The following is a 15,926-nucleotide window of genomic DNA, read 5'->3' on the forward strand; positions in this document are numbered from 1 at the left end:
GCGTGTGCGTGTGTGTGTGTGTGTGTGTGTGTGTGTCTGAGAGAGAGAGAGAGAGAGAGAGAATAGAGAGACAGAGACTGAGAATCACTGAACTCCAGGGAGGCGATTTTAAAAAGGAAGGGCAACAGTATAGAAAGATCAGACAGCTTAAATAACTTAGACTGAAAACTGGTCAGTTCCAGCCTTCCATGGTACAACACACACTTGATGAAGGGAAACTAGCCCCTTTTCCTAAGAATTAGACATCCTTAATGGGGAGGGGATTGAGAGAGTATGTTTTTTGCAAGAAATTTAATCTATACAATCTGTCTTGATACTGCATTAAAAAGACATTTCTCTTGTTTTCTTGACATGACAGGAGCAAAAAGAACATTTTTGAAATTAATTTCACTTTTCTACTGAAGCACAATATAATCTGATTAACTTTCAAATCCATCAGAAGCACAAGGTTTTAGGACCTAGGTCGAGGTTTATGAGCCCAAAAGTGAGAACAATTAGCACTCAAATTAATGTTACACAAGACTCAACATCTGGTGAGTGTGTTGTCATTTTGGGTCATAGACTACCTGCTAGGCTTCATGTTCATACAATCACAGTCCACTCTGCATACAAATGGAAGGAAAGTGATACTTAATTTTTTTCTAAAATTAACAGTATTGTAGGACTTCTCACAGTTATTGTAGGGCCTCTCGCCTGGAAATTAATAACAGATCAAATACTCACAGGTAAAACATACAGGATTAAAATACTTATATTTTACAAACATATCTTATAATAAATTAGCTATATAGTGCTAACATTAATTTTTCTAGTCCATCTGATCAGTATCACAACTAGTACTATCTCCTCTTCAACCAACAAATACTCAAGGGCAAGAAGCAGTTGACTTCTCAAAGACATTATGTTATCTATAAAAGAGTCCTCCAGCATCTGGCTACTTATGGCAATAGTACTACCAAAATGCCAAATCTTAAGGTAACTCAGTTGCCTTCTCACACAATGCAGCAATATTGGCTTCAGTAGAGCTGGTAAATTCTTCCCTTACCAATACTCAAGTAGAAGAATATTAGGCTGGAAACAGATGGTGTGTCTACACTTATCTGCTGCAGATTTGAAAAGTAAAGAAACTTCTCACATTTTTGAAACTGAAATGCAGAAATCACATTCTTACCTTGTTTCTAGAAATGAGCCACGCTTTCAAAATGAAGCATTTTGTAAAGTAAAAACAGACTAAAGAAGCATCTAAAAGTGCTATGAGCATGTTAAAGTGCTAAAAATTACTTTGTTGGTTCTGAGAACTCTTGAGTGTTTGTTGCACTTACCAAAATAGATGGTCTTTAACTTCTCCTTGAGGGCATTTTCATGCTTCTGTAACATGTTCTCCATTGATTTTTTTTTTTTTTATAGCCATGATCCTAACTTGTCATAGGGCTGGTTTCAGAGGTAAACCTCTGTACTTTGGCATTCAAATGTGTGACGTTCAGTTTGATCACTCCATCAGTTCACAGTGTGTTCTTGAACAAGCTTGTAACCTCTTAAAGCTCCAGTATAATCATCTATAAGGTGGACGTAATGATGCTCCATGTCTGTCATGGACATTGAGTAAAAAATTACACAGAAGTGCCAGATAAATGTTAGTCCTCATTGTGTTTTTGTACTGTTTATTTTAAAAAGGTATCCTGTGATATTGAATTCTTTGAACAATCAGCCTATATTTTGACTCTTTATTAAACAGACATATGCTTTTTACGTGGCCAAACTTTGCCAAATCACTTCCTAGTTTTTACAAACTGTGCTTTGAAAACTTGGGATTCTGTGGAGAGACTCAAGGCAGCTCTTGTGTGGAGGGCATCTAGGAAGGATTACAGAGATGAGCGTGTATGCTCACTGTTGCAGCTTCCAAACAGAACAGCCCACTTTTTATCAGCTTTCGACACCAGGGCCAAGCATGGTGGCCTTCACCTGTAATCCCTCAAGAGGCTGAAGAGAAATGATCACAAGTTTGAGGCCAGTCTGCACTGCATAGCAAGTACCAGGCCAGCCTGAGCTACATAGCAAGAACTTCTCTCAAAAATAAACGAACTAAACAAATACTGAACTTCTCAGCAAACCTTAATTCAAACAAAGGGTTCTGCAACTAAAAAACAAAAGGGTGGAGGTAGATAAAAATATGCAGTGGATACTGTGCCTATATATATATATATTTTTATGATACTAGTGATCTAGGGATTAAACTCAGGACCTTACACTCACTAGGCAAGCACTCTAGTACTTGAGCCACACCCCCAGGCTGAATGTCTGTTATTTTCTAAAGAAATATTATCAATAAATAATTTAAACTACTACCATTTGAGTTTTGATTCTATATTAAAACTTCGTCTTTAACCAAATCATGATTCAAAGACACTTGGTATCACGCTTTATACTTTTTCTCTCATTGTTAGTAGCAGAGAGGACTTATTAATTCTCTCTGTCCATCCACCTTTATCTGAGAAGTCTTTTACAATAAAACAAAGCTTTGTTGTTCTGTTTAGGTAAATCTGGCCTTCGAGACCCTATGCCTGGCATTTGTCCCTATCCCAAAAGTAATGCAGAGCCAGGCAAACCTGAAGCAGATTACAGTGGGCAGATTCACCTCTGTGATCAGGTTGCCTGGGTGTGAGTCCTATTATGCCCAGTCTCAGGCTATGATTTTGGGCAAGTTGGTCCCCATGTCTTGCAGCTTCCTATTTATAAATTGGAGGCAGTAGCAATGCTAGGGATCAGACCCAAGATCTTGCACATGCTAAGCAAGTACTCTGCCACTGAGCTACATTCCCAGCCAACACCAGTCTCAAAGACGATGCACACAAAACTCTACAACGTTGGCAGGATGAACTAGTACTCGGTCAATATCAGATGTTATGGTCATTAAGAATTTAGTTTGTTTTAGAAATGTTTTCATGACACTTGAATTATTTCCAAGTCTAATTACCATACATAGTCAGTGCATTTATCATTTTAAATTTTCTTCTAAACTAAAGGAAGCATGGTGACTAGAATAATTAGCCTTGTGTTTTATTTCTTGTTTGGTAATTTTTCTCTTTTCTTAGACTTAAACTATGAACAAAAAATCAAATTCTCTTGAAAAGAGTCACAGGATAAAATATTGTTTTTTTCCCAAATATAATTCCTTAAATCCAGGGGGGAGGGGAGAAACCTCTGAAAATAATAAAGCTAACAAAATCTCTTACTTCTTTCTCTGTCGTATTTTAGATCTTCAAGGACTCCACATGTTACCTCAGACAGCTAATTGGCCATCTTTTCCTCCCCAACAATATCTCTTGACACTTGGGTTCAAAAACAAAGAAGATGGGAAATTTTTGGAAAAAGCCTCGAGTAGGAAGCTGCCAACATACATAGGTGAATCACTTGGACTTAATATTATCTTTCATTGTGACTACAAGAGCTGGGACTATGCACTATTTGTCAGATCTTACTCATCACAGGGCCCAGCATGTAGTAAGGCCTGAGTCCCCAAAAATGTTTGTTGGGTTATAATTAACTCTTCCTAACCTCTTTGTGGGTTGTCAGTAATACCTGGGATTCAGGTTTGGGGAAGCTTTCCCCTCAAGAACACACACAATTCTAGCATCCACCCCTTTCACTCCAGCCATCTCATACCACCCACCACCACCAATGCCTAATCATAGGGCATTTGAAGAACACAGGCTTTTATGACCAATTAACAAGTGTAAAAAGACAGTTATGCAATGAAATGAATGTGAAATAAAAAATACAGCCAATAACAACCCTAAATCACTTGGTTTATCTGCCAATGTATTAACAGCTGTTCCATTTTTTTTTCATATGTAATTAGCCAAGATTTTAGATCTCCTGAAGAGTATGTAGTTCAATGGTGTTCGGTAATTCTGCTTGAAATTTTCAAAAATCAAGAAAATATTTACATGGAGTTGAAGTTACGAACTTACAGACTGAATTCACCACCCGGCTGAATTTATTCCTTCAGCTGTAACCACATAATTAAGAATCTGTGTTTTGCCTGGTGCTGTATCCTCTGAGGCTTATCTCAGCTTCAAGCTACATTCAAAGTCAATGAGATCTGCACACATGAATAATACCTGAGAGGAACAAGACAAGAATCAGACACATTTATGACAACATTTTTTCGCAACTCTGCAGAGATTGTTATAGGTTGTCTCTTAGATCTCTCAATCAAGAAACACAACAACCCGAAGCAATGACACTTTCTAAAGGGCAATGTCTCCTCTGCCCTTCCTCTCATGGATCTTTCATTGCTGTACATGTGGCCTAGGGATGGGACTAGCTTCTATACTGAAGATTTCCTATCATCTCTCATATTAACATTGAGATATCTGTTTATAGCTTGCTAAAGAAAGCATTGTGAAATGGAAGTCTGGAAAAATGTTACAAAAGTTTATTGTTACAATTTCTAGAACATAAAACTCCTTTCTGTCTGCTGACCAGAGAAGACGTAGTCAGACACATGGAGACAATGGGGAAGCGAATCTTGCCAATACTGGATTTTATTAGAAGCACCCAATTACATGTAGGTATATGAGTCTTTTATTTTTGTCTGATTTATAAGTATTAGAGAATTCTAGAAGTATGGAAAGCTTATGGAGGAAATAGTATACGTGTTGGAGGATTTTAGAAACTTGCACAGAAAATTTCATTTGCAAAACCAAACAAATGTTAGCTAATGATTTGATTCCTTTCATATTCTAAAACATCACAATGCTACACTTTGCAATTTCAAGTATTTATTAGACTCTAATATCTCTTTGAAGAGCTTTTTCTTCATGCCTTCCTATTATCCAATTCAAGGTTGCAGTGGATTTCTCATTTCAAATCAATAACAAAATTTTAGCAAGCACAATGTTTTCCCTACTTCATTTATTGAGCTGTTGCGTATAACCATCTGGTTACCTGTGCAAGAATTCAGAGCTATTCAGGCTAGCGCCTCTACCCCACACTGATAAATTCGATGCCATTCTAAACGTTGCAGTTGATCTTTGTACAGCCATAAGGTAAATTATCTAATCCTTTTCTATGATCCAGGAAAAATATGCCTTTTCTCCTTTTTTATCTTAAAATGCCCAAAATATGATCTGAAATATGTGGTGCTCTTTTACAAAATTGAAGCCATTGTGCTGAAAGTACATAAAGAGAACTTCTCATTAACGGGCTATCAAGGCTGCACATTTCTCTTCTTTTAATCTTTTCAAAAGGCCTGTACATTGGACACTTTAAAGAATTTTCTTCTTGTAACTTTTGTATTACATCATTGATTTGATGTTCTTACCTTAGAAGGAGAACCAAGAGTGTCATCACACACAACTACTTAACATCTGTGCAACAGTTTACCTGCTCACTAGCATTATTCAGCATTTTAGAAAAGCTGTAAAATGCCTAATCTATTTGCATGATTTGTAATTCTATGCATTTGAAATACAAAAGTGAGTTTTTACTGATTTTCCTACCATAGAGCTCCTTCCTACAATGGTGTTCCACAAAATTATCTCTCTTATATTTCTGTTAATAAGAAGTCCATCTTTGTCTTTGTCAGCTCAGTCTTCTATGACAAAATGATATAGACTGGGTGGCTTAAACAACTGAAAGTTATTCTTTCACAGTTCTGAGGCTGGAAGTCTAACCAAAGTGTCAGTGTGGTTAGGTTCTAATGAGGTTCTTGACTTTCAGACAGCTGCCTTCTCACTATGATCCCATGTGGTAGAGAAAGGGAGAGAGAACAAGATCTCTGGTTCCCTTCTTATAAGGTCACTAATCCCATCATGAGGGTCCCACCCGCATAACCTCATCTAACCCTACTTACCTCCCAGAGGCCTCTTCTCCAAACACTATCACAATGAGAATTAGGACTCAACATATGAATTTGGGGCAGAGTTTGTAACAATCTCATTGGCTATACTGTCAATTTGAGGTCTTATTCTGCAATTTATCCTTTATCACAACTTCCTCTAGTCATATACATACCCACAAGCACCTTCACCAACCTTCCCATCCTAATTAGAAATTTACACATATAATTATTGTCATCATATTCACCTTACAAACAGTTGAAGCTTTGCTATCAAGAGGCCTTACCATGTAGCATTACTGATCTCCTCAGTTCACAGACTGCCTAGGAGAGCCTGTGCACTGGAGGCTGTAGAAGTGAACTGTCTGTGCCCTTGTTCTTTGGGGGAAATTTATGCCTTACCTTATCACTTGTCCACTAACTGAATACATCATTTGTTGTTGGCTCAGATCTCATGATGTAAAAGCAGGCTGGACTTAGCTGACTACTATGCATTTTTTCCATGTTGATATCTCCTTTCTTCTCACCATTCGAAGGGCATTCTGACCACTTAGAAGTTATATATTTGTATAATTTTATATATTTTATTTATTTATATCTTCATGTGTCTGAAAAGGACACATGAAAAATCATAATTAAAGAGATTCTTAATAAACAATTCAGCCTTCTGTAGAATCATCTCAGTATCACTCTGCTAGCTGCAAGAAATTTCATCAACTTTCCTATGTCCCTTCTCTGGAACATAACAACTTAGAGAACATTGTCTCAAAGACTTTTAATGTAATTAAAGTGAGGGAGCCTAAAGGTTCCCAGAGACCACAAGTATAGCCAAATTTTGGCCTCCAGGTTTCATATTTGCCCAACCACAACTTCATAAGGCAGAACTGAATAAAATTGGCTGCAAAGGTAACCTTAGCTTAATGAAGCAAGTAATGACTTGACTAGAAATTATTCCAGCATGTACACTCATTAACTGTGACCCAAGCAGTTCCAACAGTATTTTTCAGTTTCTCTTAGGCATGTCTTTATCTGGTCAGATACTACAGACCCTCCACTTGAATGAGTAGGCCTTACCTTGTCCTGATTTTTACCCTAGCTTGTGACACTTATGGATGATGACTTTTGCCCAGTGCTATGCTCTGGGTGTGTAACCGTATAGCAAGTGACTTAGCCTCTGAGCTAAATGAAGTAGGCTGATGTCTGCCATGCTCACCTCACAGAGGGCTGTGGAGACCAACAATACATAATCCACTTTATAAAGTGTGAGGAATCCTAGAAACTTTCATTATTTATGTTGTATTTAGTTTGCTTTGACATACTAAAGACTAAGTCTTTCAGAAGTCTTTAGGTTTTCCTTATGTGAAAATTGACAGTGTCCTGTGCATTTTGAATTCTTTTCCTTAGCTCACTTTCCTTAGATCACCAATCTGGTCAGATCCCCTCACACAGAGCTGTCATTTTTGCTCTTGGCGTAGACCTACTGCCCACAGCAGAGCTGGCCTTAGAACTTTCCAGTCATCCTTAATATTGATGACTAAGACCTAATTTTACTTGTCCACTAAGGTGAAGAGCCATCTGTTTGGGACATCTAAATTTTCATCTAGGACTAATAGCTAAGAAATATACTTTGTGTCATGTGTGTTCAGTTTTTTAACTCATTTTGACTATGTCCCTTAGTGGAAATGGCTTTGGAATATGAAAATATAATGTATTAAAACTTTACCATTCATAACTATGTGAGACCCAAAAGATAATATCCTTGGCATAATACCATGACCAGAAACAACTATACAATTTCTAATTATTACCACATTCGTATTCCCATAAATGATAAGAAATATGAGGCTGTCTAAATATTATTTAGACAATGCCAAGAATTCTCATGATCTCTTCCCTAAATATATTGAATATTAAATCACCCTATTAATATTAAGTTTATAAGATCTGCCTGGCTTCTTTAATTAGAAAAAAAGTTAATTTGGCAATCTACTAAATTACAATGTCATAGGGAATTTTTTCACTGGTTGACTCAATTTTCCTCCAATGCAATAAAAAATGCATTTGTCTCCACAAAACACATGTAGAAAGATAGAACACAATTTACATAAGCATATTAAATATAAAGAAGGTAAAAATTTTCTGAAGCTGGCAAATCACTCTTGCTTCTAAGTCGCTGAAACATGTCAGAATCAAGAAATTTTCTTAATCCAAACATTTTAGAAAAATGCACACAGTAGTCCTGCTTATTAAACAAGTGCTGGCTGCACTCAGAAGGTACCACTTAGGAACTGGGTTCAGGAGAAGAACATGTAGGCCATTTTCCCTCACATTATCTCATTGGCTTCTCACAATTTGGTGACACTGTGTCACTTTCATTCTACCAATGAGGAAACCATGGGTCAGAGTAGTGACATAGTCAAGTTCACACATCCTGGGGACAGGAACTGTCAGTATTCTCTCAAAACAAGAGAATATTGTTTCAGTAGTCTTTTACTAAGATATATTACATCTCTTTGAAATAAAAGTTTGTTCCATGCTGGAGGCAAAACATATGCAAAACAACACTGGATTCAGTTTTAAAAATGAACATTCAAGTGTACAAATTGAACTCCAAAAACTAATTGTGGAAAAACCTCCTAGGGAACATGAATTTTCACCTCTTCCTGTGGGAGACCGTGGTAGACACAGTCGTGAAGATGATAAAGGACTTCCCTGGTCTAGTGAGGGTTGTGCTTCAGACACTGATTTCCTTTATATTTCTGACACACGTTTCGCTGTCTTTGTAGACTGCTTTGTTAGACACACAATGTATGACCAAATAAGGATGAGTCTAGCATTTTAACAGTTATAAACTACAATATTCCACCATTTTCCTGATGACTTCCAATCCTTCTCAACATCAACCCATTCAACCAGCATCCCTACTGTAATGTATTTTTCCTTCTCGGGATTTTTGTTCTAATTATTTCACATGATACTGGGTAGTGCTCTACTTTTCCATTCATTAACTTTATTGGCTGCTGTCAGTTTCAAATCTTATGTACTGTGCTTCCTGGGCTAAATGTTAAAGAGTTAAAATAATAAAATCTCTTCCCATGCATGAAGCTTCCTTCACAGAGTGACTTGCCAAAAAATGACCTAACTAACCATGTTTTTAATACCTCGTTAAACCTTACTTTTAATTTCTTCCAAGTGAAGCATAAAAAATGTTTACACATGCACATTTGAAATGAACTATGTGTTTGTTCCCCCTCCTTTTTGCAATTAATGTTTCTATATGTTATGTCAAATGGAAATACATTAAAACACACTTTTCAGCAGTGTTGTACTGCTTACTTGCCAAACATTTGTCCATAACTGCTGCTAAATCTAGGCAATTCTCCTACTGAAGCCTTCGTTTGAACTTACTATTTACCTAACCTTCATCCTACCCAAGCAAGGTTTGAACTTCAATCTTCACCACTGTATTACACTCTCTTCAGCGGCTAAGGACACCTTTGATGGCTCCTGAAGTCTCCCTTCAGAGTTAGCCTTGGCTAGCACTCGATGTTTAAGCTAATTCCTTCATTTTTCATTATTTTCTTTATTTTCTTAAAGCAACACCATTAAACATTCCTGGGGCATTAGGTAAGAATTTCTCTTTCTTCCTTTGTCTTTCAAAAATCTCCTATGTTGCTTACACAAAATATCAGTCTGTAGCTTCCTGATAACAAAGTGCCTTTGGCCTGGGGTAAGGGGGAGGTTGGATGACTATTAGCAGTCAGCAGCATTCCTTCCCTAGCATCTTATTCATATGGAGCACTTCCTGCTTTGTTACGCATCCAACAATCAAGCTAACAAAGCACTGTTGCCTTCCACTATTTTCATTTTCCTGATGTTTTGGAAAATTACACTAATAGATTATGTTCCCGGGCAGGCTTGCAGTTGTGTCTGCTCTTTGGAGTTGAGTCACTATACCACTTTCCTACAACTAGCCCCATTGTTTCTTTTTAAAAAGGACAAAGAAAGCAATTTTTCTTCAGAAAGAAAACAGTTTCTCCTCCAACTTGCTTTCCCCTACTTGACAGAATGCCATTGTTTAGCTACATGTTTAAACTGAATGGAAAGCTAGCTATTTCATCAATTCAAGCAAGGGAGCTCAAATCCACCATTAGTAATCATCACTCCTATAGATTTATAGATTTTCATATAAATGACTAATCAAAAAGAATAAATTAGTGAGAATAAAGGACATTATTTGAGTGACACAGATGTGTATTAGAGAGAAAATAAAAGCAAATACAATGTAATGGAGCCTAACCTTTATTTATTTCCCATATTCTAGAAAAATGCCAGCTTCTAGAGGTTGCTACCAATCAAAATTTGAGTATGACATTTCAGAAAGTTGCTTTCTAATTTCAAATTGAAGTTCAGATGATCTTTAGTAATGCTAGTTTCTAGCTATTTTTCTTTTCAGAGGAAACTCTCTCTTAAGAAAGAGATCATGTGTCTACTTTCTCTGATTTCTGAAAGAAATTCTGTTTAATAAGTATTCACAAACTAAAATAATCCTCATCAAATACTAACTGTAATGTAGTGATCTGTTCTCAGACTTCTGTTTGACAAATCTGAATATTTGGGGAGGCACCTTGGTAGTTCATATTTCTAGGACCACACATCAACACTGACTGAGTGAAGCCAGGCCTCTTTTAACTTAGTTATCAAATAAGCTTAGGGTTCTGGGGCAGATGACGTAAGGGATTCTGCCACAAAAGGGACAGTGATCACCCAGTCTTCCTCTTCTGAGCTCCAAGCTGTGGAATACAGTGGCCAAGCTGAGTACTCCTGAGACTTCTCCTTTTTTAGCTCCTTCCAATCAGCAGAAACTCAAGGCTTTTATTTTGACCCTGGCATGCCCCCTTCCTCACAAGTACCTTTCCCTGAAGACCAACACGAGAATGTCATGACAAACTTTGTCTCTCCTATCAAGCATTATCATTTGTATTAACCTTTTTAGAGAAGTGAAGTCTCCTGAATTGGCCCATCTTAAGAAAGGTTAAAATGCTAATAGATTCATTCATGGAGTGAGGAGCTCCTTCCAACTGTACAGAGCAGTCACTTTCAAGATGATCATGTTGGTTGCTGAGATGGCCCTAGAAGCCAGAGTGAATTACTACAAATCAGGAGTCAGTGTAAAAGGCCATCCAGGAACTGGAGATCATCATGTTAAATGAGATAAGCCAAGCTCAAAAAGGCAAACCACATGGTTGCACTCATGTGGAATCTAGACCTAAAATAAAATTAAATAAGTAACAATATGACAGGACTGCAAAAAGGGGACTCTCTCGGGGAAAGGGGACCATTAAGAAGGGGGAGGAGGAAATGTGGTGGGAGAATTGAATATAACCAGTTACATTGTATATATGTATGAAAATAGCATAATAAAACCCACTAAAAATTGTAGAAAGGAGAGGGGAGGAAGGAGAAGGATTAAAAAAGAGTAATATAGACAATATAGATGGGGTAGATTTTATCAAAATACATTATATGCATGTATATAAATATCACAATAAAACCCCTTTGTATGATTAATTTATGCTAATTTTTTAAAAGACCATCAATGAGAACTGATGATAAAAGCAGAGCTGGAAGCTAATTGCAAGCCATCGGGGTAAACAGAATTCAACTCACATAAAAATTGTCTTTAATAAAAACAGGATAGTAGGTGACTCTTAGCTCATATGATGATTTAGTATGTAGATAAAGTCACCTCCTACAGAAGGACACAGCCCAGTGAGATCACCACTAGGAGAGAACAGATACAATTTCAGTCTTCTCTTTACCCCTCAGCCTAGATCCCTAATGCAGAGCAACTAACAAACCCATCTCAACAGTCCTGCAAAGAATTCCCGTTTATGTATATTTGCCCACCTAAGAAAAACATATGGAGGATTTTCTAAAATGATGAAGGAAACATTTACTTGTACTAGACACAATTCCTTCAAAAGATGTAAATATATTACATCAAGCCGTGACTTAAGTCTGAAGGGAGAGATGTGTTTCTGTGGCCTTGTTCTAAAGCATTTCCTTTTTACTGGGAAACCAGGGGAGTTTCTGTGCATGCTCAGGTGTGATGGAGAAGTTGCAGTACGCCAGCCTCCTCAACCAGCTGCAGAGAGTGAAGGAGCAGTCCCAGGTGATCAATCAAGCAATGGCAGAGCTAGCAACCATTCCCTATCTACAGGACATCAGTCAACAGGAGGCGGAATTGGTAAGTATTTGTTTTTCTTTGTTTAAGTCTTTCCCAGGCCCTGAGCCAAGAGAAGAGTGATATGGTCTGAAAAAAAACTATGATAATAAATATAGTCTGAAGGCAAACAACCCATCCCTCATGAAGCATTCTAATGAAGAAACTGGAAAGTATAGGGGGTATGTCTGGTTTTATTTGCTCACATTGACTGGGTTCCATTTTTTATAGCAAGAACTTTTTTGTGTATAATAACAGAGAAAGGTTGATCATTTGTATTGTGTGTCAAGCTTTTTGTTTAAAGTGAAATGGAATTCTAATAGTTTCTTAAACTCCAAGATATGATATTATATGATTCTCTTCTATGAAAAAGTGAGAGAAGGGCTAGGGGCATGGCTTAAGTAGTAGAGCACCTTCTTAGCAAGCAGGAGGCCCTGAGTTCAAACCCTTGTACTGCCAAAAAAACAAACAAACAAAAAAGTGAGAAGAACAAGAGATATCTGTATAGAAAAACAACTCTACAAAATGGTCGTTAGAGTTTAATCATTCCTAGTATTGCCATCTTCACACACACACACACACACACACACACACACACACAGTACCTTTAGATAAATCAATGGAACATTATTTATTTGAGGGGGAAATGTAGTTAGCTTAAATAACTAGTTTTTTTTTTTTTAACTGACCCTACTAGTTAATTCAGAAAGCCAAACATTTGGGGCTTTTATAGACCCACTCAAAAACTAAAGGAATAGGGCACAGAAGCCATCTGCAAACAAATGTTTTTATAATCCTAATTAATATTAGAAATTATAGCACCTCATTTGAAAAACAATTATTGAACAGTATGCTGCCCATTCAAGGAAAGGTAAAATTTACTCTATATGCAGATCCTAGTATGTTGCAGGGAAGGACTCTACTTCAAAGCTTTAATTGAGAGTAGCTAAAACTAATTATAAACCTGAATTGAATTCACATAACAAGGATGAGAACAGCCCAAACCGATTACCTGTAATTTTCAGATAACTAAAGGAGCCCTCCCTCTCTGAGCTTTTAAAGGTATAACCAAAAAATGAGATGCCAACAATTTCAATATTCACCTAAACCTGTTTAAAGTGTATTAAATACTGATATTCAGAGTAAACATATTAAATGGTCTGCCTAGCCAAATAATAAAAATATGTATACTAAAGATGAAAACTATGAAATCTGTCTTATTAATCAAGAAATTACAAAGTCAAAACTGGCAATAATACTTTCTAAACCTTTATGGTTGTGTGCAGAAGAACCCCTGCTGCCATTCACAAAGCATTCAGGAGTGCAGTAAGTTTGGAGCTTTCAAAGTGCATATTACAGCCAATTTTAGATGATTAATACTCCTCTGAGATAAGAGGAAGCAAAGAAAATGTTAATTTAGGAAGCCAGAAAAATGTTGATCTGTCTTCCTGAAAAGCACATTCAAGAATTACGTGAAAAATATGGGGAATTCTCTGCACTTCAGTCTTCTCAACCACATGTCTATGGCTCCCTCCCTCCCCCACTTCCCAGAAATACTTATTTTTCAAAATATACACAAAGAACACGAAACTAGTATTACTGACATCCTTTCTAATGTACAATTTTTCAGTATCTGAACCCTTGGAAAATGGGATTTCATGGGATATTTTCATAATTTATATGCCCACCAGAAGGAATTTAGACACATTTGGCTGCATATGTACAAGTCAAATACTTTTAAAGTATGTATCTTGCAAGATTTCATCTCTTTGTGTAATAGATTTTGCTTCCAACTTCCAAGTATGGGTTAGCCTAAAAAATAAGTCCTATTAATACCTTGTTTGGTACTGAATAAACAGTGACTACTTAATAGGAGCTATTTGAGTGACAGCTGTACCCCCCACACACTTATGTTCTGGAGCATCTAAGCCACAGAAGGACTATCTCAGGTTCATACTACTTGAGGTCACATGATCTGAACCAGTATCTTTTCTTTTTTTTTTTTGAGAGAATCTTTTACCCTTTAAATATCATATGGTTTGATGCAGCTTCATTACTTTGCAGACACATTTGCATCATGTATCTAAGATTTTTGTTTTGTTAGGTTTTGTTTTGTTCTTTTGAGATAGCCTGTAGCACATGGCTCCCAAGTGCTAGGATTACAGACATGCTCTACCACACCCAACTTATAGGAGGGTTTTCAATGGAATATGGCAGGTGATTTGGTGTTGTGGGTGGGGGTGGGGGAGGCAGGCAAAGTGTAGCATGTTTAAAACTTGCCTTTCAAGTGAACCTAAAAATAAAAAAGGACTTGGTTATTTCAAAATTTTTACAAACAGTAGTAAAAGAATTTAAAGGAGCTAGGTTCTTTAAGAGGCAATAAAGCAGCACAATTTTAGTATTGTCCTCTGGTGAGCTTTTGCATGATGCCTGGAATTATGATACATTAGCCTCAGGAGAAAATACTAAAACGTGTTCATGTACTACACACCATTTCCTGGGAGAATTAACCACTGCCTTCATTCTTTACAACCCAAATCTGGTTTTAACAAAACATCAACACTTCCTACATTAAAACCTATATGTTTTCTACAAATTTTCAGGAAGGATCTTTTCATTGTTTCCATATTTTATATCTGCAGTAATAGTAATGACTGAAGCAAAGATGAGGTGGCAGTGTTCATTGCAGGAAAGATGAGTAATAAAATCATCAGCGTACAAATGATTTTTTAATTAGGTTTTAATCTGTGTATTTAGAGAAGTTATTTCTGTGTGAATGCCACACTGATAATTTTTATCTTGGTGCCACAGCTGCAGTCACTAATGGCAGATGCTATGGACACCCTTGAAGGAAGAAGAAACGATAAAGAACGTGTGTGGAATACAATCCAGAAGGTAACACTTTGAGCTGAAAGAAAAAGATACATTATCTTCAAAGAAAATGTCCACTTTGGGTCAAATGTGTTTAGAAGGTAAAAAGAAATGAAAGTTCTTCTGGATGTTTTCTGTATTCTTCCTTAAGTAAATGCAGCTCTCTCCCCAGAAGTGTAACCAAAATCAAATATGGATTTATTTAAGCTGTTCCCTCAGGTCGGATTCCTTTCCAACAGCCATGTGGTCATATGCTTTCATGATTCTTCTTCATGATCACACTCATTTTCATATTCTGTTGAAACTATCTGTTTCTTCATTATTCGTTATGATAATTTTTAAAGCCTTTTCATCAGTATTTTAGTCCATTCCCCAACTATTTCCCCCATTTTTGTCAATTGAGGAATAATGGCAATAAGTTTAGTAAAGGACAAAGGAACTTTCACATTGATGTTTTTGGTGGAGGAGGAACATTGCTTTATTGGTCACTGGAGTTTAAATGCAACACACACTGAGATGCACCTGCCTACGTACTCAGGAGACATGTGTGACTCTGTAACACTCTGAAAATGTAAGCATTAGTGATGTTGGGTCTCCAGTCCAGCTCAAAGCAGCAAAGTCTGATCAGTCTATTACCCTTCAGTCTGCTTGCATCACTGTAAGAACACACAAAGGGTGACTGCTGTCAGGAGATGTCAAAGGAGCAAAGGGAAGAAGCCTTCAGTTTGAGAGGTAACATGCATCTGAAGAAGCATGTGTCTTCTCAAATACACCCAGAGGCCCTAAGATATACATGGGAAACAGAACTCAGCAAACATTTGCTGAATATCTGCAGTGCTGGAAAGGACACTATGTGGTTGGGATATTGTGCTGAGTACAGCAAACATAGCCAGCTGCCTACACGGGTGGGCCATACCATCTGGACAGCCACTTATAAGTTTACTGAATATGACAGGAAAAAACAGATGTTCAGTGACCTATGGAAAC

At 37.1% G+C, this 15,926-nt stretch overlaps 1 protein-coding gene across 1 annotated transcript in view; it reads left to right on the top strand.

Moving 5' to 3' along the window:
- Positions 1 to 15,926, top strand: part of Spata16 (spermatogenesis associated 16) — a 199,061-nt gene that overhangs the window by 163,776 nt on the left and 19,359 nt on the right. The window contains exons 6-9 of the mRNA XM_074072391.1: positions 3,256 to 3,402; positions 4,458 to 4,570; positions 11,928 to 12,092; positions 14,880 to 14,963. Coding sequence (XP_073928492.1) covers positions 3,256 to 3,402; positions 4,458 to 4,570; positions 11,928 to 12,092; positions 14,880 to 14,963 — 509 coding nt within the window. The remainder of the gene's footprint in view (positions 1 to 3,255; positions 3,403 to 4,457; positions 4,571 to 11,927; positions 12,093 to 14,879; positions 14,964 to 15,926) is intronic.

The sequence above is a fragment of the Castor canadensis genome, chromosome 5, assembly GCF_047511655.1.
Source record: "Castor canadensis chromosome 5, mCasCan1.hap1v2, whole genome shotgun sequence".
In the NCBI taxonomy this organism is placed as follows: domain Eukaryota; kingdom Metazoa; phylum Chordata; class Mammalia; order Rodentia; family Castoridae; genus Castor; species Castor canadensis.